Source organism: Lonchura striata, chromosome 5 (assembly GCF_050655825.1).
Source record: "Lonchura striata isolate lonStrDom1 chromosome 5, ASM5065582v1, whole genome shotgun sequence".
Classification (NCBI taxonomy): domain Eukaryota; kingdom Metazoa; phylum Chordata; class Aves; order Passeriformes; family Estrildidae; genus Lonchura; species Lonchura striata.
The window spans coordinates 63,935,308-63,961,868 of NC_140707.1; the positions used below are offsets into that span (position 1 = coordinate 63,935,308).

The 26,561-nt window shown below is 45.4% G+C and overlaps 1 protein-coding gene across 3 annotated transcripts; it reads right to left on the reverse strand.

The window, feature by feature from the left end:
• Positions 1-331: 331 nt before the first annotated feature.
• Positions 332-24,182, reverse strand: LOC110469803 (exocyst complex component 3-like protein 2). Of its 3 annotated transcripts, none has more exons than XM_085580793.1 (12): positions 23,754-24,182; positions 21,826-22,420; positions 20,048-20,165; positions 16,424-16,498; positions 14,235-14,335; positions 13,151-13,243; positions 11,713-11,845; positions 10,681-10,791; positions 8,750-8,905; positions 5,618-5,739; positions 3,939-4,124; positions 332-2,350 (listed from the first exon to the last, which is right to left on the reverse strand). In XM_085580793.1, the coding sequence occupies exons 1-11, from the start codon at positions 24,037-24,039 to the stop codon at positions 3,944-3,946; spliced, it is 1,971 nt and encodes a 656-aa protein (XP_085436919.1). In that variant the 5' UTR covers positions 24,040-24,182; the 3' UTR covers positions 332-2,350; positions 3,939-3,943. The 3 variants fall into 3 exon arrangements, with proteins under 3 accessions (XP_085436919.1, XP_021384603.3, XP_085436920.1); XM_021528928.4 differs by having other exon boundaries at positions 332-2,372; XM_085580794.1 differs by lacking the exon at positions 16,424-16,498.
• Between the last annotated feature and the right edge of the window lie 2,379 nt (positions 24,183-26,561).

Here is a 26,561-nt window from a genome sequence, read left to right on the forward strand (position 1 = left end):
GAAAGGAGGAAGCTGGATCACTTGGGAAGTTCAGGTCACACAATCAAATGGGTTAAAATCCCTCATCCATTCCATCAAATGAGGAAAATCCCTCATCCTCCTTCCCTGCAGCCTCTCCTCCCCTCCCTGATCACCTCAGACAGTCCTAGGGAGTGACCCAGCATTCCCTTGCTACTGCCTCCCCACACACCATCTGCTCTCTGCAGGTCACTTGTGGGTGCCCAAGGACATCCCTCCCACACCATCTTCCTCCACATCAGCCTGCCTCTCCCCATCACCCCCAGCCAACATCCCTGGGCCCTTTGGCTCTGAAAAGCTTCATTAAACCTCATGGACAAACTTAAGTCTTTATTTGGTCTTTCCATGAGTGGATGCTTCTCACATGGTACAAAAACTTGCTGCTACAAATCCTCATTGATTTGCACACAGCAATGGCAAGCCTGGTGTCCCTCAGGGCTCCCAGCTGCTGATTCCAAGCAGAGCACACCCTTGTCTGGCTGCAGATGTCAAACAGCACAGACAAACATCGACATCGATGTGTGCGTGGCCAGAGCTGTCCACATGCTGAAGGATTATTTTTAGCCTGACAGTGATGGAAATGTCAGAGAGGGTTTTATTTATTTTCTCTGGAAGGTTTGTTGCTTGAAATGCCCATTGGCAGAGGCTGATCCTGACCCTGCCATCACAATAGGGTCTGTCATCCAGGTCTGACATCCCTTCCCATCCTTGAAAAAATGTGCAATTCAGCAGGAGGGGAGGGTGACCGGCCCAGAGTGCCTGGAAGGGCTGACAACCTTCAGAAGGCAGGTGCTCATCCAGCCCTGCAGCCCAACCCATGCCCACCCAGACAGGTTGCAGCCCCCACCAGATTCCCCAGCCTTCCCACATACCAGGGAAGGTCTCACTGAAGGCACAATGGAGAGCTATGAAATGTTAGGGACACCAGCACTGGCCTTTTGAGCAGCCAGGCAGTCAGGAAGGGCGGGCAGGCCATGGGATGCTCTCACTTCCCTTCAGCGACATGAGGGACAAATTGTAACAGTGCCAAGGTTTTGTGTTGCCCTGAAAGCATACAGAGGACTCCCTGGAGATGGAGCAACCTTTTTCTTCCTTTTCTGACACTCATCCCACGCTCAGCACTGCACCAGGAGCAAAGCTAATGACAATTACAAACGTGCTCTGGCTCCTTTCCAGCTCACAGGACCCCATCTGCATGCAGGGCTCTGGGATGGGGCACCTGTGTCCCTAGGGTGATGGCACAGCACTGCAGAATGTGGCAGCACCCAGCTGGGCCTGCACTTCTCAAGGTACTAGGGCATGACATGTCTGCTGCTACACACTTTGACACGTTATGCACAAATTTTCCCTCTTCTTGTTAGGGGAGAAGACTCAAGGGGAAATGGCTGCTCAGAAAAGCACTGGCACATCTGAGGTAGAATTTTTTGCTTGGTTACAGTGTCAGAGAGGAGCAGTAATGGCCTATATTCACACAATAGCAAAGGAGGGCCTTGAAGCACATCCAGCTTGGGGCCTGTGACCAGTCCATAGATAACCAGGAAGAAAAGTCAGTGGTTTTCCTTCAGAATTGCCTATTTACATCTGAAAACTAGCCGAGACCTTGCCCAGAGGCTGGGACAAACAGCTCATTTTACTGCCTGCTTCCCATGAGGTTTTTCCCTCCTTGTCCAAGAGGAAATTTCCAGTTACTGAGGTATAAAAATTGATGCAAGACTATGTTCCTGAGCCAGCTGTAAAACTCACACAGGAAGAGCTCCCCATCCCACACCTCACCATGACAGGCTGCCCCCAAAGTGGGTCAACCCTTCATAAGAGAGGGAAGAGGAAGCTTTCTCTGCACCCTCCTGGTGCAGGTTAGGCTTTGGGGAGTAAACTGAGGTGCCCAGACCAGCACAATCAGCTAGGCAATATTCCCTAACAGAGGTTTTGAATCCCTTGGGAGGTTGCAATGCTGGGACACCATGTGGTGCAGCAGTCCCTGGATTCATTAGAGATTTCATGGAACAAGGGACGGAAACAGAGGAATTCAGTGAGGAGAAATGCTCCTCCACACTTGCCCCATCCCAGGAATAACCACCAGGACTCAGCTGAATGGCAGTCTCTAGGAAATTTTGAAGAAATGTCTTTTGACCATATCCTATTTATCTTCCTCCTGGACTTTACATATAAGATTAGGATTTGAGCCTCGTGGTTTTCCTGCAAAAGTGCAGGAATTTTGTCTTCCATGGCTGACAGGCTTCTCCATGCATCCAGCTGCATATGAAGCTTTCAAGGAGCTGTGGTTGCAGATGCTGGCACAACAGAGCAAGTCCTCATGTTTCTCCCAGCAGGCCTGAGGGAAGGCAAGAAAACAGCTGGGGATTAAATAGCACTCATCAGAACATGTGCAGGAGTCAAACAGCAGAAACATCCCTCCTGTGCACACTCTTGCATGAAACTGCATCAACACTTCCCTGCTGAAATCCTCCACTTCCTGGGCTAAGCAATCAATGGGCAACCAAACCTTCTCACTACTCTTCTGGAAGGGCATTTTGTGCTAACTCAAATGAAACAACCAAAACAAGTGCTTTTCTGAAGTCCTGCCACCTCCATGTACAGGAGGGAGAAATATGTTTCTGGCTAGGAGGAAGAAGCTGATTCTAGAGAGCTTACGGGTCACACCCCAGAGCATGGCAGCAAAATCACAGGGCTGGGATGGAAGGAGGAAGGTTGCACATCCCATAACTAATTATGCCTTTACTGATAGCCCTGAACTCAGGTGAGGCCACCAAACTGTGCTAGCCATGTGTGCCCACCACACTGCACACTCAGCTGAGTCTGCTGGGATTTGAGAGCCTATTTACCCAGGGAATTTCAGCAAACAGGAGATTCAGGAACTTACAATGCTTTAAAAATATATTCCTCCATATCTTTACTAAAGCAAAGGTGATACCATGAGTAATTTCTTTAAAGCAGGGTATAAACATGGGTGGCTGACAGCCAGTTCATTGTATCAGAATCCGTTTTCATTAGGAGGGGAAGCTTTTGTGCTTATTAATTGTTTCTCTAATTGCTTTCTCTCCCTGCTACCAGGGCAGCCTGCTGTCTGCCTGTGCCTGGAGGGTAGAATCCTGCATACCTCATCCCTGATCTGCTAACATGGGTAACTATAAATAAATAGTGACACCTGAGAGTGCAGGAGGAAAGGGACTGTGCTTCTCAACCTCAGTCTAGTCAGCTTATGCAACAGAAGGTAACTGCTGTCAATCTGTAGCTATTAACTGAGCGGGACTACTGATAGCTGAAGGCTCTGACCTGGCTAACACAAAACAAAATTCTCCACCTCTGAGCTGGATAACTTTGGACTAACAAGAAGTTGTCAATTATTTAAAGTGAAGAAAATAGCTGCATGTTCTCCACTAAGCACTATTTTAAATCCTTGAGGAACTGCTTAACTTTGAAATCTGCTGCAACTTAGCCCCCACCCTGCCAAGAAAAAAATAAAAAAGATTATGTGATTATGAAGGAGTCCCTTGGGAGACTGAAAGGTGATTGCAAGTGCCCCACATGAGCCTTGGCTTGTCCTGCTAGGAGGCAACAGCACTTGCCTAGGAGACCATGCCCATGCAGAGGGTAAGATCTGGGAGAGAGGGGATGCTGCAGAGAGACCTGCAGGGACACGGAGACGGGAGTGAAATGTGGGGAGAAAGAACCAGTCCTGTCTTCTCCTTTGTCCTTGCTGTAACCTGAATCACTCATCTAAGAATTCAGCACCACTCTACATCTTGCAAGGTGTGGAGGCCTGCAGGCAGAGAGAGCAAAATAGAGCAGTGTATGGAGCAATGAGGACCTTGCAGAGGTGAGGCTACAGCTCCACCTCCCTGTAAGAAGTGTGTCTGGACAGGTACACCTTACACACAAGCACACTCACACACACCCACCTTTGCTAACAGCAGAGGCAGCCACAGAGTCCACATTTGCTAGGTTTCACTTCTATATCTGCAAAGAGCATGTTTGCTTCTGTTTCCAATTCCCTGCAATTATCATGAAATGCCTTCAAGAGAGCAGCTCTGTCTTCCCGGCTGAGTGAATCTTTCATGTCCAGCACTGCACTCAGATGTTCCTTCCTTTCCAAAAGGACAAGAGGACAGTAAGTTAATAAGGGGGAAAAAAAAACTTGTTTCCTATCCCTCAGTTTTGCTGGACCAGACCAAGGATTGGAAGCTGCTTTTTGACACCTTCTGGCTATCTAAGGGGGAGGCCAAATCCCAAGAGCTGTGTGTGATAGGGCTGAGCTCATGGGCCCCAAGTCTAGGTCACACAGCATCCCTGTGAAGTACTGAAAATGTTCAGTTTAGGTTATTCCTAGAAAAAGATCTATCATAATAGGTTTCAGATAACTCTACATTTGACCATTTGGAAGCATTCTTGATTCCTTTTCTCCTCTCAAATGGAGCTTATTCTTGTTCATCTGGAAGGTTACAGGATTTGTGTTCTACAGTGCACTGTTCCTCTGAGCAGGGAAATAGTGTATTGGATATAAGGCAAATGTATCCAAGCCAAACAGTTTGGAACAGAAAAATATGTTGTAGACAAGAACAGTGTATCCACTTACACCAGGATGACCTCCTCTGATATCTGGGTCTTCTGAGAATTTTCTATGCCCACTTCCTCTACTATATATATAGATAGATAGATTTTTATATATATGTATGCATGTATTTCTATTTTTCCTATATTTTAGATATATATAATTGCTATGCTGTATCAGATAAGCAGCTTTTTACTTCAATAACACCTTCAAAAGTAGCAAAGTAGAAAAGAAGTAAGAAGCCAGAGGAAGCATAACATAACCTCTTTGTCTTTTTTTTTTCCTCTTCCTACAGAAGTCTAGAGACTTCCCTTGCTGCAGGTTTCTATCATGACTGTCATATTGAATAGGCACTGAAATAATTATTTACCACAAATTGTCTGACCCATATTGGAAGGTATTCATACTTTTGGCCTTCACAGCATCCTATGATGGAGAGCTTTACACTGCAATTATGTTAAGTTGGAAAAACACAGGCACAGAACACGAGAACAGAAGATAGATGGAGTAAACCACGGGCTTTGGAAAAAATGCAGTTACCTAAGATCTCTCCTTCCTAGTAAAAGCTGTGTTTCAATTCTGTTAAGTTTCCTGTAAGAAATATAAGTGTATATTCTTGCTGAATACACCTAGAAACTTCTGAAAGTAGTTACACAAGGTTTGGTGAAGTGTTGAAGACAAAAGCCAAGTGTTTAGAAGTTATGAAGTGCCCAAATTAAGGAGTTCTTGAAACCCACACTTGACACATATGTGCCTGTAAATTCTGCATTAAGGTAATATTTTTCCACAGCATTTCTGCTTTGTTGACAGCAATTTCATTCCTCCTCCACTTTTACAGAAGGACATCTCAGCTTCACCAGTTCATCTCTGACAAAGATTTAAACCAGGCACCAGTGATTATATTCAAAGGGTCACTGTGCCTGGCCCAGCACACTGCAAAAGTACCACAGGACTAGTATTGCTGTAGGTCTTCCGGTTTCAAGTAATAATGTAAGAAAGCACAGAAGTCAAAGCAATCAAAGACATTACCTGAGGTCTGGAAATTCTTTTAGAATGGGCAGAAGTGCTATTTTCATCCCCTCAGGATCAGAAGTTTGAACAAGCTCTAAAATTGCTTTTATGGGATCCTTGAGAGAACCAGCTGCAGGACCCTGGGGAGAAAATCAATGTTGTGTTCAGGGCAGGAGAAACAGCACAGCATGTTTAGAGCTGGACTTGTGTCAGACTGGGGATCTCTCTGTGTGGGTTAGGAGCTTTGCAGAAGAGTCTGGGCATGTATAGAAGCCTGATTTTACCCCAGGGTAGCAGAAAATAACCTGGGGAGTAGTCACAGACTGTTACCTGGATGGCTGGGCAACCTCCTTCAGCAGCACAGAGTCCCCTCCTGCTCTTCCTTTGGCAAAGCTGGCAAGTGTACCTCATTTTCCCCTAAACTGCCTGCCTTTTCAGGGCCATTTCATCTTGTGGGATGTGGTTTGCTTCTGGAGGTAAGCACAGCCCTGTGCTTGACCTATGTGAAAACAAGTCTTGTTGGCAAACATGCTGGCATTTCTGCTGCCCCAAAGCAAGCCCAGGGACAGAAAAGCAATCTTAGGGAGAAGATGAGGAGACACAGATCCTCTAATAGAAAAAAAAAAAGTGGGAAACAGGACTGGAGAGTGTAAAAAACATGACATGGTTGGTAGATGTTGCACACAAACTCCCTCTAATCTGGAACACACAGGAGAAAAAAGCCTCATCAAAAAACACACAGCATTTTTAGCAGAGCTGGAGAAGCAGAATGCAGATGAACCTCCAGGAGAGAGCTTCAGGTCTTGCTCACATTTTTCATCAGCGCAGCAATGCAATTAAATTGCTTCCCTGAATTATTGATGCCAGCACGTCAACAGAGACACTGTGACAAAGCAAACCTGGAGAATGGGCTGCCAAATTGGGGCAGGAGAAGCCCAGGTTCCCCTCATCTGCAGGGGGCATTATAAACAGCAGGTCACATTCTCCATGCAGCACCTCTGCAATGAACATTAATTAAAAATAGTAATAATATTTGAAGACAGCCTTCCCCATCTCCCCCTGCGCTGCAGGCACACAGTATGTCTAGCTCTGCCCAGGGCACAAGCTGTACTCTGCTCCTGAGGCACTGGTACTCTACAGCTTCATACTTGGCAAGCTCACTATTACAAAGTGCTAATTAATTTGAAGGTGTCAGATTTAGTTAAGCCCTACACAGGCAGACAAGGTCAGAGGTAAACAGCCTGCAGTCTAAAGGGAAAAAAAAAAAAAAAAAAAAAAGAGGTGTTTTGTCAGCAGTGTTTAAGTGCCTTTGGCATGTACTGCTCTTAGGAGAGAAGCAAGGTATTTTCCTAATGTGTTTTGAGAACAAAGGTGAAGGAAGAGCCCAAAGAGAGGGCAGAGCAGGGCAGGGAGCAGGTGCAGCCTGTGCAACAACTGCACGATAAATTCTGTCTGCAGCAGAGTTCATATTTCACATGCATAACCGTGAGCCTCATGACTAAGGAGCAGGCCGTCCTCTGCAAATCACTTGTGCATTTCAGCTCCAAGGCTTTCAGTGTTCTCACGTCAAGTAAGAAAGTGCACACACTGGGGACACTGGGGAAACTGTTCTAACCAGATGCAGCCCTTTTTCACCCAAGCTTAATGTAGGGTTTTAATAGATAATTAGATTTCTTCTATTTCCTTTGCACTGTTCCATGCACATTACATCCAAAGCTGATGCTGAGAACAGCATTTCGGGTAAACTTCAGAGTTAAGATTAGAGAACCTTCCTGCTATTCCCCATCTCTCTCTTGCTGAGAGCATTAATTCATCTGTCATTGATCACTCCAAGAGAGATGGGTCTTCAGCTAAAAGCACTAGAAGCTTCCATCTTTCTGCCATGAATCTAATGCATTAATTATAATGGGTCTGAGAGGATTTTAGAGAAGTCTACAGACGATAATTTTTATTTCATTTTCTTCATTGGACAAGGTAGGAATTGCTGATGTATGGCTTGCAAGGGACTCATCTGTGAGAAAATAGATTTTCAGTCCCTAGCACTTAAATAGGCAAGTTGTGAGAATGACTCAGCATTTGTAAAATATTAAAACCAGTGTAGCCAAGGGGGTTTATATGCTGTCACATCTGAGTCTTGTTTACCAGTCTGACTTTGCAACCACTGCTGTGCTGCTCAGCCCAGTCCCTTATGAAGCACCATGCCTGGGCACTCTCAGCCTGCATCTGCTAATGAGCCATGCCAGGGACATTGCATGGCAGTGATTCTCCAACCAGACCAGCTGAAGGAGGAGACACTGCTGCCAGTGCAGTCCTTCCCTTGGGTAATCAAGGGACTCATGCAACAGCCTGGTGGCATCCACAGATGCTGTATGCAGCACTGCCAATTACACCAGATTATGAGCTGAGACTTTTTAAAGCTTCTGAAGTTGTTTCTGCAAATCAGAACCAGCACTTCTGTATAAGTTTTCTTCAGAGGTGTGGCTCCGTGGCTCTGCTTTTACACCCAATCTTCTGCAATGTGCCTTCACCTCCCAATGGTGTGAGGCGCTTACCCCTGCAGGAAGACTCGTTCCTCCTCACAGCCATCAGCAACCACAACAGCATCAGCATGTTTTTGCCATGAGGAAATGCCACAGCACACAGAAATGGCTCAGGCAGCCATCATCCCATCTCTGAGAGGCCGGGAAGGGCCTGTAGGCAGGGAGGAGGCTGGACAGAGGGGTAGCAATGCACACCCCATGTCCAGGGAGGAGCAGCCTTACAGGGCAATCCACAGAGCAGGTGGAGGTGTGGAGCAGCCTGTTTGGTTCATCACGCCAGAGGCTCAAGGGAAAGCACTGCCACCCCATGTACCAGAGGCCTGATGGGGGGAGCTGGCAGTTTTAGATCTGTCTCACCAGCTCAGCTTCATTCTTGTGTCAGTGGTAGCGGTGCAAAACTTGCATCTTCCAGTCACACATTTCAAAACTATCAACTAACAGCTTCTGACAGATCAGAAGCGCTGTCAGCACATCTGAATGTCATTTCAGTGAAGCTTGATACCCCTGTGGTAAAAACTCTTAAGCTTTTTTGTAGTTTTCAGAGTCTTTTCCTCTCCTGGTATCGTTCTTGATGACAGAGAGCAAAACTGTAACCATATCAAAGACTTACTAAGCACTCTTTAAAGATGGCTTGCATCATCCTATGATCTTCTTCCATCTTGTTGACAATCCTCCTCCTCTGCATAACAGATGGTTTCCTGGGAGTGGTCAGGAGGGCCTGCATGTATTCTGTAATAATGATGGCATTGGCAGCCTTGACGAGGGCCTGTTCCAGAGTAAAGATACCCAGATTAACTTCCCTGCACCAAGCAAGGCTCAGCCACACCTATAGCAGGGCAGACAGCAGAGATTCAGCCCATGCAGATGGCTGTCCCATTTCTTTGCTTAAGAATAAATTTTAAATGTTTCATCTAACACTTGGACTATCTCCAAGCTGCATGTGGATGGCAAACCTTGATGGTAAGTGTGGAGACATCAAATCAAAAGCAATGGGACCAGTTAGCTGAGCCAGAGGTCACTCACACTCCAGAACTGCAGTGACACTTGGCTTGGCTAACAAATACATCACCTGGGGACAGCTTGGGCTACAAAGCCAGATGCAGCCTCCCTCGAGCATCCACATTTGACACAGGGCCCTTGGGCACACAGCTGTGTCTGGGCACAGAGAAGTCACCTGGGCAATTCCCTCTTAGCTCCCACTACCTGCTAGGAACCGCAGTCAGAGGCCAGGCAGTGCCTGACAGGGACAGTGAGCGTTTCTGATGGGGGGTGGGCTGCTGCACAGAAGCCACATTTTGTTAGCAATTGAAATCAGAGCAGGGTCGGGCTGCAGTCCAAAGGTACAGGAAATCCCCAGCTCTGTCCAAAACAGACAAAGCAAGAGACAGAGAGCTCTGGCACAGCGTTTCACCACTGAGCTGCTGCTTGCCCCAGCACTAATGTGACATAATATCCAGTGACAGGCTTTGAACAACAGCAGAATAGATCCTACTTTTTTCTCTTCCATTACCTTTTCCATATTGCAAAATGTTAATTAAAATCATCACTGACAAAGAGACTGCAGACCTAGGAGTCAAATGCTTAGGAGGACACATGGCACATGTAGCAACAGCAAATCCAGCCTGCACAAAAGAGAGGGTTCCCCAGGTACCAACCTCACTGCTGAAGAGATAGACTCAAGGGTATTGTAAGATCCTAAAAAAGTTATTTAGGCTACTGTAAAGGTGAAAAACCTTGGGTACTTTGTGAGGTTGTTTGCCAATTACTCTGAATGAGACACTATGCCCTTTAATAATCTGGAATTTCACCCCTCTGTGTCCACTCTACATCAAAGGGATCAATAATCCTTACAAATAAGGTTGAAGCATACTAGAAGCTGGGAAGATTTCCAATATAATGGTATTGGGGCAGCGGTATGAGAGGAGGGAGCACAACATTCCCCTCTGCATTTGAGAGGTGCATTCAGTTTCCAATTTCTTCATTTGTTGGTTTCTCTGCTGAAATTACAGAAAGGTCCCAGCTGTCTCTACCCAACCCTGTTGGATAGAGGTACTTTACAAACCAGGACATGGACTAAGACCACTAGATCTTTAAAAGCCCATTTGACAACAGAGAAAACTGAAGTTTAGATTAATTTTCTAACACTGTGCCATCCAAAGGTTCAATTACTAGTTTCAGTGATTTCCCAGAACAGGATGGTTTGGGCTGGAAGAGACCTCAAAGATCATCTAGTTCAAACTCCCCCTGCTATGGGCAGGGATGCCTTCCACCAGAACAGGTTGCTCAGTACCCCATCCAACATGGCCTTGAACACTTCCAGAGATGGGGCATCCTCAGCTTCTCTGGGCAACTTCTTCCAGCATCTCACCACTCCCACAGCAGAGAACTTCCTCCTAAAATCTAATCTAAACATGTGCTCTTTTAGTTTTAGTCCATTCCCCCTTGTCCTCTTACTACATGTCCTTGGAAAAAATCCCTCTCTATATTTCTTGTAAGTTGATTTCCTGAGTAACATATTGTCTGCACTTACTTATTTCTCACCTCATATATATCAGTTTTTTTCTTCCCAAAGGTCAAAAAGTTTTGCTTTAAGGATTCAAGGATGTGGTCAAAACCACTGTCACACTTTTTGAAGTGGTCCTTCAGTGTTCCCTGAGGAAAGGAAACAGAGTCAAAGGGTGCACATGTAGAGACACCAAACAAACAACAGACACGGATTATTGTGTCTTTGCTCTTTCTGCTCTTGGAAACAGACTTCTCCACCAACTGCAGCATCCTGTGTTTTTATTTCAAAGAAAATCAAAACATGAAAGAAAGAAACAATTCCAACTCAGGAAGGATGTACTAAGTTCTTAAGGCCAAACCTGGAAGACTGCAAACCTGGGCCCTGAGCCTCCTGTTCCCCCGCCCAGGTTTGTCAGATGCTCTGTCAGAACCACCCCCTGTTCCCACATAGATGTGTGGGCCCATGGGATGGGCTGGCAATGAGCTCTGGAGACCAAAACTGCACAGTGTAGCCAGAGTTTCTCTTGTCATTCTCCTTTTGCTGCCTCCAGTGTGCCCGAGGGAGCCTGTGCAATGAGGCTGAAGATGCTCAGGGGAGCTTCCCAAGGAAATGCACAGGATCACACACTGTCAGGAGCCTGGAATTCTGTGTTTCCCAGACACAAGGAGGAAGGGTGTCTGGATTAATAGATTGAAACTAGAAAGTGTGAAGGGAGGGAACCTTATCTCAAGACTTCTCTATATCCTGACTACCCAGCACTACCCTGGGCTCTGTGAGTTATGACTGTCCCAGGAAGATGCCCAGATGCTGGCAATGAATAGGTACTAGGTGAAATTCAGCTTTTGGGGTCTGGGCACCACAACAGCAAACACTACAAACAGTGAAACTGGGGTCCCAAAACTGGAAATTGTGAAGCTGTCCATATACAGATTCTGACAAGGCAGAGGAGAATACTGGGCTTGAAGACTAAACTGTGGCTTCACCTTTTCCAAATCAGGATGTGAGAGGGAAGTGCATGCCAGCCATATGGTCTGCAAATAGTCAGAATTAAAATGGGTCTTCCATACCTTGACTTTAGTAGTGATAGTCTGCAGAAAATGCTCCATAATGTCATCTTCCATCCTGTGTAGAAATCCATTTACCTTAACATTCTGGTCAGTGCTGACACTGCAAATGTATGTTAGCTTATGCCAGACAGTTCTGTTTAAAAAAAATAAATATGGAAAGTATTGATTAGATCAAATCATGCCATTTTCTCAGATCAAAACTCTTTCTACTGTAACCAACACAGCTGCCTGGGCCATTGAATGGACACATGCTAAAGTCCAAAGGTAGCTCAGTGACCTGCATTTGTGCACTCATTAAGACACTGCCACAAGGGCACGAAAGCTCAGTGCATGCAAAGGCCACTTGTACCCATCACTAATGAGATCAGATCAATTAAAAATTATAGTATTTTCAAAAATGAGCAAGCATGAAGCGGCCTTGGCAAACAGAGTCTGGGTAAGCATCCCATGTGCCTTCGACAATCTACAAATACAAGAACAAACAATTATCTTCCATCAGAGCAATCTTCCAGTCAGCAAATCCTGGCTAAAATTATCACCAGCTTGAAACCAGACATTCTACATTCTGGAAAGGCTCAGTGTACAACTTCATTCTCAGTAAAGCTGTGAAGGATTACATAAAAGAGACTCATAAGTATTCAGTCTAGGATCCAGCATCAGCAACATGCAAATACAACAAACAAAGCAGCTACCTAGGCTCAACACAAGGCTCTGATGTCAAGTAATCACTGTGCATATGTTGGATTTTGGCATTTTGCTGACTACAGAGATCCCGGGATAACTTTACACAGGAAGAAGAGAAGCAACCTTGTTTTCTCTGATGCTGCAAGTGCTTCTGAAATTAACTTGTAGGTGCAAACATCCTCCTCCACCCTTCTGTGCTTTATTGCTTCCCTCCTTCCTAGCAACCCCAGGGAGAGCCTGGCATATTCCATAGGGTTTCATTCAGCAAAGCACTGAAGGTTGCACCTACCAAGTGCAGTAACACACACATCTGAGAATAACCTTTATGAGGCTATCCTGCTGGAGGACAATCAGGCCAGGGAAAGGAACATCACAACCCACAGTGGGGTTAGCCAGGATAGTGTCCCCACACATGACACAGCACTGCTGCCTGCTCAGTGCAGGAAGGGGGAGATGGCTACAGCCCCTGCACCTGCAGGGCCTGGGAGCAGGCAAAAAGTGGCAGTACAGCCCTGTAGCCCTGGCCACAGTCACAACCCCATCTGAGCCTCCCTCCTGCTGGGGCAGCAAGGGCAGCTCTGAAGGAATCTTGCTGACAGCAGCTGGCTTCCTCTGAGTTTAAAGGCTGGTGTGCACAGGGGTGGATGACCATACCCAGCTGGAGGCAAGATTGGCCTCATACCAGAGTCAGAAGAAGATCAGACCAGCAGAAAACTCATTTTGCTCCCCATGTATTGAGGCTCTGTTTTCTAACCTGAGAAGGCAGCAATTCTCCAGGATTCGTAGGCTGCTGCAGATCTGTGGGCAGCCATCAAGCTGGAGAAAGCTTCTTACTTCATCTTCATAGCTAAATTAAAACAGGAAGAAGTACCTTTAATCTGGTGTGCTCTATAAGACATCTAACATCAATAGCAAACTGAAGAAATATTCTATGATTATTTGTCTTTTTATTTCAGAGTTTCAATTCCCCAGGTGGGATCTACAACATGACAAAGTCTCTGTCCTACCCAGCTGATGGAGAAGAAAAACACAGGAACAGCAGGGAAAGCCCTGGAGCTGCCTGGGTACCTTTGCCAGGGATCAAGAGGCAGGAGGTTGGTTTGCAACACTTCCTTCTGGGAAGCAGCTCAGGCTTTGCCAATAAAGCTACAGAACAAAGTCTCAGTGTATATGAATAACCCACCAGGTCTCTGAACTACTTTATCAATCTCAGAAAGGGCTTCTGGACAATTCCATTTTATAGAAATTTTTTTCCTCTCATCATGTGGAGGGCCAAGGGTCTTAAATCAAATCTCCACCTGAAATACTACCTAAACCAGCAGTCCTGCCACTTTCTGCTGTGGGGGATACATGGGGAGAGAAATACCCAAGAACAAAAAGCAGATGAAGGGAGCCAGAGGAAGTGGTGAGAGGCCAGATGAGAAGATACTCATTCTGCTATGAGAACCAGGACAAAGCAGATCTCCCCACCCTGCCACAGAGCCAGCAGAAAGCACTGTGCCTGGGATGCATAGCCAGGGTAGGAAGGGCCAGGCCTGGGCTCTGGACACTTGGCTGCCCCTCTTCCCAGGTGTGTTTAAGGTCTGAGCCTCTCCAGAGCTCCCCCCAAGTCTTTATCCTGTCCCAGCTACTCCAGATGCCCTTTGTTCCCTCAGCTGTAGTTCAACTACAAATATTGAGCACACAAACAGCAGTGAAGTTCTGTCTCTCCAGTAACAGCTTAATGGGAAGCAGCCATCACGATCCAGGTGAACACAGCATCACCAGATGCTTAATCAGGATTTCTTTCTTTTGACCATTATGAATGTTACCAAGGAGGAAAACAGCATCCTTCCTACCTCTCCAGGAACCTCAGGCACTCCTCCAGGCACTCAGCTTCCACCTTCTCACTCAGGCTCTCGCTGACTCGCCTGGCAGTCTCTGTCTTCTCTGTTAGTATCTGTGGATTTCAATGTGTGAGAGGAAAACTGGCCAAAGCAATTTGTTCCCTATGCAGTGTACAGGAATACATCCCATCCTGCAGCAAACCCCTCTGCCCTAGGCACCAACTTCTGCTTCAGTTTTGAGAGTCCTTGTGGAAATAAATGTATTTTTTATCAGCCTTATTGTAATGCCTAACCCTACACTTCTGCTACCGCTGTTTTTGTTGTGGTCAGCTTGGGTAAAAGCCAAGGTAAAAGCCTGTCCCTGCAGATGTTCTCTGCTGGCCACATCCAGCCTGGCAGCTCAGCTCACACATAGTCCTGCCATCTGCAGGACCATCTGTGCTTCTACCTGACTCAGCCTCAGGCAGATACATTTGGGTGCAGCCACTAAAAAGAAGGTTATGCAGACATAACTGTGTGCCCTGCACCTCTGCCAGGGTCTCTACGTGGATTCCTGAAGAGGGCAGGTGTCACCTTCCCAGCCAGCACCACTCATGCCTGTCACAGCTCTGTGTGTTAAGCCCTTCAGCACGTGTCCTGCCCCACTGACCCCAGCTGGTGGCCCAGGGGTGTCTGCAGGAGGTGGGCTGTGCCAGACAGCTCAAAATTCACCCCTTTTCGGGCAGCCTCGAGCAGGTGGTGACTTAATGCTGCCCATTAGTTGCTCTGTGGAAACAAAAGCTTGCAAGGGGAGGAGAGCCAGCTGGATAAAAGGAGACAGATGGACCCATATGCTGTGCCCTCACAGTGCTCGTCTGCCAGAGACAAAGGGTGACTCACATCATGAATGCTCATAACAGATGCAAAAGCTCACCCAAAGGGGCAGGAAAAAATATACCCAAAGTGTCAGAAAACCACAGCTGATGAGTTTCCATGACACCTTGTTCATTTTCTATCTGAAGTTTAAGTGTCAGCCTGAGAAAATTAAGGAGGTGGTAATTTCATAAGGCTTTCCTATTAATCCAGGCTTTTCTATCACCCACCCCAGAGCATTCAAACCTGTCAGTTTTATACACAACAGAGTGAATCCAGTCATGCTTGAAGAATTGCCAGATGTTACAGATATGAGGGCTATGGGATTCAAACCATGCTTTGTCCTAGTTCCTGTAAGAAAACTTAACACTGTGAGCCAAAAGCAAGAAAAAAAAAAAATCTTAATAGCTAAACATCACTCTAGCACAGGTACTGGGCACATCACTGCTCCATTGCTCCAGAAGGTACAGGCAAGGCAAGGAGGAAACAATCTCTGGCGTGAGCTCTGCATTTGGTTCCTGGGTCGGGCCAGAAAAGCCAGTGCTTGCCAGCTAAAACAGTATCCTCACAAGATAAACCAGCTGCTGTTGATCTGCAATGCTTCCAATGCCTGAGGTTGTCTGCCATCCCAGAGGACCATGGAGCTACTTCCCTCCCTCAGGGACTGCCACTTAGGTGGTGCAAATGGAGAAGAAAGATACAGTCATGACAGCTCACCGCCATGCCCCTGATCTCCAGCATCATTTAAGCCCATATGTAAACTCCAGGATTTATTTTAATCCTTCTGCAGGTCGTGATCCAAACACCTCTGCCCACAGTGCATGCTGCTCACGAATCAGCAGGGTGTGCTCCTGCCTTTGCTGTGCCTGCAGAACCCCGTGCCTGCCCCAGGGCAGCAGCCCCAGCAGGGACAAGCAGGGTCCAGCCTGGCTGCATTTTGCACTGCCAGCCACGGGGCCCTGCCACGGCCAGGCAGCTCTCCCTGCTTTTATAAAGGTGCTCTGCAGAGCTCACATAGAGCAGAGTGCCCCCAACACACACCAAGACTTTCCAAAAGGTTACGTAAAGATCCAGGAGTATGTATGAAAATGCAGCTTCAGCTTCAATCAGTTCAGGCTATCCTTAGTTTAGTAAGGTTTTTTTGTTTTTTTTCTTTATGTATGCCCAGGGCAAAAACAGGTTTGGGGGCAAACAGACACAGCTTAAGTATGGCAGCCAGCTTGCAGGCTTTTAACACATTGAGCTTAGACTGAGACATGCAAAATTGGTTTTGCCAAAAACCCACATGCTTGTGTGCAAAAACACAACTGCCCCAAAGTATGGGAGCTTTTCAGCTCCCCCCAGTTTACCTCAATGACTGCAGCGTCTGCACAAGGGGGTTTCCCAATATCAAAGGCTTCTTTCAGTGCTTTCCCTACTTCCTTCTAAATGAGAAAAGAAAATTTAAAAGTACAGTTAAGAAACAATGGCATTCATAACAAGTTAGGTTTCCCAACCTCTCACTATCCATTTGGACTAGATCAGTTTCTGCCTCCATTTTTTTGGCTATCTCATTTAACCCAAAGCCTGGCTATTTTCCAGCCAACCTAATAACATTGTTCTGTTTTGTTCTATTATTTGTTTGAGTTTAAATGATTTGCAGCTTTCTTTCATCCCAGTGTCAGCTTGGGTTATCTACAGTCTTCCCTAGTTAGCTTAGCTCCAATGAAGGCACCCACACAGCAAAACAATGCTTAGATCCATCTCCATGCTGCCAGCTACTGTAGCTGAGATTTTCCACCCTTCCTCTCTCCAACCAGCATCTACAGAAACCAGCCAGCATTAATTAAAACCATTCCCTTGCTTGAGCCAGAGACTTGTGAGGGCAAAGAGGAGCTGGGTTAGTGTTTAGAGCTACTGTCATGGTGAGATGGGCCCCATGAGGCTGCACAATGGGAAATGTCCCAAGATTTGGCTGGCTTGTGCTAGTTGAATGGCTGTAAAAACAAAACTAGCACTGCAGAAAAAGGGCTTGTTGCTTAAAACACAATCTGACCTTTATAGAAGCTTTAAACTCAAAAGTCTGGCTTGCTTATTTATTCTTTCATTTCTGAATCTTCCTCCAAGGAATGTTAAGTCTGATCTCTCATTTTGGTCTTTGTTCTTTTCTGGCTGATGAATTAGGAAATTTGTGGCTGTCAGCAGAAGAATTTCATAAAAAGTATATTCAAAACAACTGCTCTCCCATAGTCACTGAAAAGTGCTAATCAAAGATAAATAAGCAGTTGTAAACAACCCAGAAAAATTTCTTTCCTCACAAGTGCCATCACCTGACTGTGAGCAAATGTGTGAACACTATGTGCTGAGATAGCACATCCCCGCTGAGCTGCACAAACACTTCAAGCCTGCCCCCCACAATGGGACAAAGCATGGCTTAGTGAGGAACTGCAAGGCAATTAATAACTTGTTGAGGACAGCACTTAGTTGTTTTGGATCAGATTATGTGTCTAAATTAGAAACAGCTTGCTTGTCCGCAGCTCTTGTAGTGATACCAGCACATCAGGCACCAAAGCTCCAATGTGGAGGGGATCAAAACTTCTGCTGTAATAAACAGTCCCAGTTTACTTCTTGTTTCTTCCTGTCTGACCAAAATGTTGGAAGGCTTCAGATCCATGGATGGTCAGTACACCTGTGCTGACTGCAGAGCACAAACTTCTCCGTCCTCCATCTGCCCATTTAAAAAAATAGAGGGGTGGTGGGGAGAAGACACAAACCCAAGTGATCCTTTGCAGATCAGTGTAAATGAGGATGAGAATGAGCCCTGGCATCATTCTAGGAGGACTACCTTGCACTCCTGTCAAATTCTCCAGTACATCAAGGGCAGGGGTGCCAGACTGGCAACCCAATTAATGGCAACAGCATTTTCAGTTCACCAACTTTGTAACCTCGAGGGCACAAAGCTCCCCTGCCCCAGGTGTGTTCAGACTGAGGGGAATGCTGCCTGCATGCAGAGCTGTGTTCCCCACATTGGAGTTTCAAAGTGGTTTTGAACCCCACGTGGCATCTGGGCTCTCAGCACCTTCAGATATCCTCACAGTTCTCACCACTCATTTCTGTTTAAAGTGCTTTTATCAGGCTGCCACACCCAAAGATAAGCCAGGTATTCACAAACAAAGCAGACCATGGCTTATTCTGGTCAGGATCTTATTCTGAAATGTTAGTCATCCATTGAAGTGGCAAAACACACACCACGTGATTTAGGCACAATAATATATGACAATTGTTAAGAGATAACAGCAGGATATTTGCTCAATAACAACTTCCTGTATATTAGCATAATGAACGGCTGAATTACACTAGCAGCAGAAATAGAGGGATAAAGCAGGTTTTATAAGCTGTGCCACTGAGCTGAAGAGACATCCATAATTTTTCCATATGGAGTCAGCTTATGTCCAGTTAAACTCTTTAGCTTGAATCTGGAGCTGATCCAAGCTGGCCAGGTTTGAAGCAAGCTGGGCCAATGCTGTGCTACACTGTCCAGCACTTCCAGCTCTGTTCTTTCTGTACAACTCAGCACCACACAGAGCTGTGATGCTTCAGGATCGAAGGTGGCATAAAAACTCATGGCTGTATGGCACAAAAGCTCATAACCAGATTGAGGTGAGCTTGCTCAACACATGGTGTATCAGGAAAACAGAAAGTCCATGGTTAAACAAAAGCATTCTTCAGCTATTACATTAGAGGGAACTAAAAAAAGTTACATTTCCCATCACCATTAGTCAGCATCTTTGATGGCTTGTCAATGACTCATTGACTTGCTCTAGGATAACCTCAGTGGCACTACCCTAAGTCACTTCCTTCATTGAAACAAATGCTAAAAAAAAGAGCTTGAGAGCACATGGTCTTCCCTAGGGTAATGATTAAAAACAGTCCATAAAGATGCTTAAACACTGAAACCAATAGGCTTTAAGCATATTGTCACCAGCTGGCACTTCTACTCCTATGTTTGTGACTACCTTCATGTTCTTCAGGGAATAATTCTTGAGGAAAAATCTCTGCAATTTAGAATACTTTCCCAGGGATGATTCAGCAGTTTGCCATGGAATTTCCCCTCCTGTGCTCCTCAGGGGCTGGTGGAAATGGAAAGCAAGAGAGCTGAGTTTAACTCCTGCTTCTGCATTTCAGCTTTAGCTGAATAAAAGGAGCCCCACTGAGTTTTCCAAATAAAGTGGTTTCCTCTGGAACTCCCTATTGCTACAACACATCTTCCCTGCTTCATTTGTATTCCACATGTCTCAACAGAATTCTTCAAAGGGGGAATTTTGCTGAGAAAAGAAAGAGATGCTGCAGCCACAGGGCTGGGGTCACCTGTGGGATCACAAGACAGGATTCTCTATGGAGGGCTGCTGGGTGGGCACCAGCTGCACATTTTCTTGTGCTGAGCTCTGGAAATAATCTTTGCTCTAACATCAGCGGTGTCAGTCCAACAGGCTGGAGAGGACTGTGAGGGATCCACACACAGATGAACTTAGCAGCCTCAATATCCTGCACAGCTGAGGCAAAGGGGCTGTAAAAAAACCCCAACTGTTGCACACTATGAGATCATTAACAGATGGAGAGAAGATGAGCAACATTTTGAAATGGTCCTCAATAAGGAAGTGGGTTTCACCCATAGTGTCCCTTTCCTCCGGATAAATGGGCTTCTGAGCAGAGCAGATTGCACCTCTCTGAATATACAGCAATGGGATGAAGAGAGATTTGCAAATGTCCCAACATTTCCTTGCTAAGGAGCAAGGACAGGGCAGCCTCCCTTTGGCAGCAAACAATTATATGGATCATCACACCTGGGCTCTGCAATAAAACTCTGTCAAGATGGAGACCTTGGGACTCACACATCCCTGAGCAGAGCTGGCTATTTAACAAGGGCACCCCTTGGATTAAAACCACAAGAAAAAAAATCCCAGCAGATTGGGGTACCACTCCTGAGTTCTTACCCGTGCGATTGCAAGTAGCTTTTCCTCAGTCTTCCAGAGAATCCACACGAGGCACTGTGCACCAGGGGAAAGGCTGTGCTGGGGGCTGTGCCCGGGTCTCTCACATGCCTGGCTGCCTCTGTGGACAGAAAGAAGAGCTCAGCCCGAGGGACAGCTTCCCACGGGTCCATTGCTGACCCGGCACCCCTGCCTGGCACCCCGGCCTCACACTGAGCAAAAGGGTGCCCTGCAAGAGCCCAGCAGTGTTTGCCAAGCTTGGGCAGCCACAGCACAGCAGATGATCTTTACAATGGTCTTTTGCCAGCTTTTCTTTTGTGCTGTTTCTTTTCCTTCTTCCTACATTTGCTGCCCAAGGTAAGGTTTGTCTTGTTGTTCCCCTCTCCCCTTCCCTCACTGCTGCTGCTCAAATCCTTTTTAAGCTTGGGGAGAGTCTCCCAAGCACACTTGCCATTTGCATGAATAAACAATTTTGCAAATGTCACATATTCTTTTTGAATGGAATAGGAAGCAGCTATAGACCAAGACAACCACATCTATGCACAAGCTTCCATAGAGGTTGTAACTGTATTTAGAGAGAAAAAGTCAAATGCTGAAGTCTGGCATCTCTGCTCTTCTCATTTCTACTTTTTTCACTACCATCTGACTAAGAGAGTCACTGTCTTACTTGTTTGGGTTTTTTTTTCTTGAAGGAATTTTGCATTTATAGAATACATTTTTTCTTATATTTGCCTTTTCTTTATATAATTAAATTACATTATTTTTCACCTCCAATTTTATTAAATTTTTCAATGTTTCATCAATCCTTTACTCCAGAGTTTTACCATTTTAAAAGCAGTAAAAGGGTTGCCTCCTGACCACATCTACCATGTGCCTGATGATGACCAGCATGTACCCACCACACTGCTTCCCTCCTTCAGGAGCTGTCTGGGGGAAGAGACCACCTGATGAACTACTAATGAGCTAATCAAGGGTTTATAAGTGTAATTAATACAAGGAACAGAGAAGCTGTGGGCTTGGATGAAAGCAATCAAGTAATCCAAAAAGGCTGAGAACTATTAAGAAGATTGGAGATGCCGAGTAGCAATTAAATCATGGACACAGAGAATCAAATGCCTCATCCACCATAAAAAAGAAAAATCACAAGAAAGTTTCAGGCTTTGATGATACCCATAGGCTTTGAATTCACATTGGGCCAAAGGGTCTCAGATGTGCCACTCTTCAGAGGGAAAGCTGTATCTGTTTCCTCAAACTTGGGCAGGAATTTAATGATCTGTTACATGTTTTTCCTGTGATCTGAACACTAATGAAGCAAATACAGAAACAACTGGGAAAACTACAAACCAGATAAAGCAGCAGGAGAACAAGAGAAGGGCAGTACAAGAGAAATCCATAGAGCACCATGATGACATAAAGGCCAGGGAAAATTACTCTGGGGTAATTGGAGTGTTATGGACCTTGTTAAAAAGGCTTGATATGAGGAAAGAAATTGTTCAATAAAGCAAAAAATTGTGCATGTCCAACAGCAATCCAGCAGAAAAATACCTGCCCACCTCAGGTAAACCCCTGAATCTAGTATTAAGGATTTAAAATGAGGCAGTACTGCAATGAAAAAAGGCTCTGGTTCTGAGAGCATAGAAGATAAAAGAGGCAGTGGGGAAACCTAAACTCAGCAAGAGTCCTGATCACCATTGTGTTATCAGGAAGCAGGGACTGCTTTCAGAAATAATAATAAAAAAATATATATAGAAAAATGTAGAAAGAAAGCCCTTCAGACATACCTTTTGTACATTTTAATGATCCATCCATGAATTAAAAGGCTTTGGCTGAAGCTGAAACAGTTCCTGTCAGTAAGTGTGGCCAGGTGAGAACACAAAGAGGCATGACAGCAGTGGGCATAGGTGACGAGCAATCCTGCTTCCTTGAAGACATCACTTCTGTGCTCCAGACTGGGGAGAAACGTCATTTCCAGATGACTCAGGTGTTGTTTTAGTGCAGTCTCATCTGTGTTAGCAGAGGAAGCAAACAGGGGGATCTTGGCAGTCATGTACTGCATTAGCTTTTCCTCCAGATCTTTTCTCCAGAAGTTTGGGCTCCAGGTGGAAACAGAATCTGTCTCTAGGCCGTTGCCAAGCCGCTCTGCTTCCTTTTGCTTCTCCCACTTCAGTGATTCCCCCACTGACTGCAATGGCTCCAGGAGCATCCTATCACTTCCACCCAATGCTTCTCCCACTACAGTCCACATTCGTTCAGCCAGCAGCACATAAAGTGATTCAGACTTCCCCATACCATCACTTCCAGAATGCTCCAGATTATGAATTTGATCACAAGCTTCCAAAAATTTTCCTTGCTCAATGAATCTGCAGATGGTTTCCTCTGCAACAGAATAAGAACAAAATTTGCTGTTTGTTCACATCTATAGGACCATAATTTTAACATCCAAGTTATGAAGTATCTAGTTTATATCTATTCCAGAATTCTTCAGGATCTACTCAAGATCAACCCACTTAAGATCTAGCATTATCACCTCTCAGTTTCCTCAGGTAAGCACTTTTTGTTTCTAAATTTCTTTCCGCCTTTCTCCTCCAGGTTAACTAACCCTGCAGATTAGTCTGCAGCTTTCTGACATTGTTCCAGAGACCTCCTCAAGTGAGCAATGAAGGTTCATTAATTACAACCTTTTCATAATAAATGTACCTTCTGTCCAGAAGAAAAGCATTAACGGAGGGACATCTTCTGAACAAGCCAACAGCTGAAAGTTAAGTCTGGAAGGAATTCTCTGCCTCCTCTACAGAAACCCTGGCAGGGCCAAAGTGCTGCAAGCTCCCTTGGAAGGCAGATTTTCAGTGCTGCTTGTTTCCAATGTATGTTACCTAACACATCCCATCAAACAACAAGAGTTAAATGTACTCTCACAACAGAAGCACAGAGCTGCAGGGTTTTTATCATGTGTTAAAGGTTGAGCAACGAAGGGTTAAGGTTTACCAAAGGTATCTGGAGCAGAGCCCAGAGGACAAATTGAACTTGATGAGAATGCAGGGATAGTTAAGTAATGCCAGAAGCAGTGGGACTTAAATAATTCAGGATACAACTTCGGATGCAGAGTGAAGAATGGAGTATGAACTTCCACTACATTTTGTCTATATCCTTCCTAGCCTTCCTCTACGAAAGCATCTCATATGTGAAGTAAGAATTAAATCAAACAGGACTGGAGGGAGGAACATGGCATGAAATGGAGAAGGGTTGATGCAAGGATGTTCAGCAAAGCAATTGGCAAGTTATTTGGGAGGGGCCTACAAGCTGCACCCATCCTGCCTTGATGAATGCAACACATGGGAAAAGTTTAATTGGCACAACCAGCCTGTGTGCAGCCCACCTCCCCCTCCCATCTGTGGAGGAAGAGTACAGTCACATGGCTGGGGTGTCAGTCACACGTGCATCCTCTTTCTCACAAGACACATCAGGAGGCTTTGCAGAGATAAAAATAAGAACAGCAATAAAGAGAAACATTTGTGAAGCAAATAAAAAGTAAAATACAGAACTGTCCAGAGTAGCAAGTGTAGGGTTCAGAAGACAAGAATTCAGGTGAAGGCTGGGGAGCAGGAGAGGGGAAAGCACCTAATCCAGAAGCTGATGAAAAACAAGAGCCTGATGGAAGGGAAGGGCAGAGAAGATCCAGGCCTGGACCCAGAGATAATTTCAAGGTTACCTGCAGGCAGCCCTCTCTCCACTCCTTTCCTACTGCTTGGCCTCTTCAGCAAATTCCCTGCCACATCCTCAGCACCAGCCTTCTCCACCTTTTCCTTCCCACCAACCGCAGTCTTCAGCAATTTGCCAGCCAAGGTTTTCAATTTCTCTTTCCTCTTTGCCTCCTGCTTCTTTCTCTCCTCACGTGTGGCCTTGGGCAGCATTCTTGCATTTTCCCCAGCCATTTTCTCCCCCTTCTTGTTTCCTCCCACAATGGCTGCCCAGGAATGCTTTCTCCTGTTCATCATCCAAGCAGATTCAGGTGCTTTCTGTCCAACTGGGAATACTATCAGAAGAAAACATGAGAAATAGTTCTATGCAAAGTAATCTTAGTGTCTATCTCCCAGAGAAGTTCTGTTCTTCTGATTTTTTTTTTTTTTTCTATGCAGCTACAGGTTTCAGCTGCCTTTGAAAAAGTCTAACCTGGTTCCTGTCTGTGCCAAGTGAGGACACTTTTATAGGCTTGCAGCCCTCTTATGTAATCCTTCCCTCATCTGGGTAAATAATGTCAAAAACCTCATACATAATCTAACCACAACCACTGGGGGAAAGCCAGGGGAATTTTTGGCATTTTCGAAACGATTAAAATATCCCTGCACTGCCAGTTACCTTGATAACAATCCTATCAGTTTATGGGAGTGGATTAGTAACAAGTTTTATGAAGCACATATCCTTTTCCACCCACCCTGCATGCCCAGGCTGCACATGGGTTTTCCTTTGGCAGGGAGATCACGTCTGGGTTTGGAGCCAAGTTTTCCCTCACCTCCCAGCAAGCCTAGTGCTAGCCACCAGGGATGTAAAGGCCCAGAGAATGGGTGTTGGTTTCCATGTTTTAATAACAGCATTCAGAGAAGATAAGAGCGATCTCAGCCTTCTGGAATGTACAATATTCCACACAACTGTGTACAATTATGTATTATTTTAAGTTTACCATATATATGTATGTGTGTGTGTCCATAGATATATGCACACTTATGGATCAGTTCACCAGCCAATATCCACAAGTGAAGAAAAAGGAGGTGTATGTTTGCTTACCATGAGGCCCATATTGGGCTGCTAAAGGTTCTGACCATAAACCACAGAAAAAATTCCTCCACAGAAAGTATCCTTTAAATCCAGGAGCTTGCATTTAAAATAGATTTTTTTTAAGTCCCTACACTGCTGTGAGAACTTAGAGAAGAGTTGCAATGCTGTCTTTACCACACCCTTCTTGCAAGAGAATTACAAACTGGGCTTAATTCTCCACTTCATTGTTATAAAGATTAAATCAAAAATTTGAGGATTTTCACCAGCTGAATTACAAGCTGTATTGATTCAAAACCATACACTATGCAACAAAGATTTCTTGAGTACGAATTTAAGGGGTGATTTTTCCACACACCATCTAGACTGTTTCAAATATGTTAATTCATATTTCTGTGTTTAATGCCTTCAGTTTCTTCCAAGATATTCTATATTTTCATTATAATAAAATTTCACTAGTTTCCTACTTGGAAACCAAGTAAATATTATGTTGTTCTGGCTCTTTTATCGGTGCTTAATTCCACCAGCATGTTATCACAAAGCTGTTTGATTCATTAGTAACAATAGGGAGAGGAGGAAATAAATACGTTTCATTTGGAAAGAGAAACAGAAATTCCAGCAGTGGTCACACATTTGAGCCGCTGCCAGTAGGGAATACCGAGGTTGCAAAATACAGTGTTTTCCCAGCTTGTGAATAAAGTTGAAAATTAAGAGGCTTTATACATGTTCCATTTTGACCTTAATTTTTAATCAGCTGAAGTTAAAATGTTTCATTTGGAATGTTATTGCTGCACAGTATATGAATACAAGATGGAGTAAGAGGATCAGTACTGAGAGAAGCATTCCAGGCATGCTGCAACCCTTCAGCAAAATTTTCCCATGAAAATTCCAACACAATATGTTTGTGTTTCACTTCATCAGCATTTTTCCAAGCCTGTCTCTAACAAAAACCATTTCCCTAGACTTCTCTGTGGAAGGAAATTAGATGTCAACATGCCAGTCCTGAAGAGAGGACCCTCTGCAGTACATAGATTTTGAACACACTTACAGTTGCAGATCGTGCCCTGAACTGTGGCAGCATGATGTGTGGGAATTGCTGTGCTTTCCCAGAAAGCCTCTTTCAAGGGAATACAATACAAGCCTGTGGAAAGCAGGGAGTGACTGCAGAGATGGACTGACATCCTGAGGCTAGGACCAACCCTTATTCCATGGACCTCTTGACCCACTCAGTGAAGGGAATGTCAGGCACTCCCCAAGATGAGAGTGCCCTCGGGGCACAGTCCACCCGAGCACTGCAGCTCCAACAACCCACATGGCTCCTGTGTCCTGCCTTCCCCTCGCTCACAAACCAGGGCAAGCAGAGGCAGAGCAGGCCATGGCCCCCAGCAGCAGGCAGCCAGGAGCACCCTGCCAAGGGACAGCAGGATGGGGGTGGTCAGTCTGACCAAGGGTGCTGAGCCCAGCAGAGCAGGAAGTGACGCCCCAGCAATCCATTGTCACCCACCCTGCACCCCTGCCCACAATTGCTTTGGGCTGTTGTCCCTGAGGGGAATGCACTCTTGCAGGAGGGGACATGCCACAAAGGAGCTGCAGAGAGGCCACCAGCAGCCAGCTTTTCTGGGCCTGTGTGCCTTAACAGCACATGCAGGGTGTACAGCTCTATGTCTCTAACGCTGTGTTAGTGCTCAGGTTAAATTCTGCAGTTAAAACACGGGGATGATTTGAGTCTCTAGGATCATCATCTACC

What these genes read in the sequence shown, in the direction of transcription:
- LOC110469803 (XM_085580793.1), bottom strand. Translation starts at nt 24,039, where the DNA reads ATGATGAACAGGAGAAAGCATTCCTGGGCAGCCATTGTGGGAGGAAAC. An exon ending in ATCATTAAAATGTACAAAAG is followed by an intron (nt 20,166 to 21,825) that starts GTATGTCTGAAG and finishes TTCTGTCCACAG; the next exon opens with AGGCAGCCAGGCATGTGAGA. An exon ending in GAGAATTGCTGCCTTCTCAG is followed by an intron (nt 11,846 to 13,150) that starts GTTAGAAAACAG and finishes TTTTTTAAACAG; the next exon opens with AACTGTCTGGCATAAGCTAA.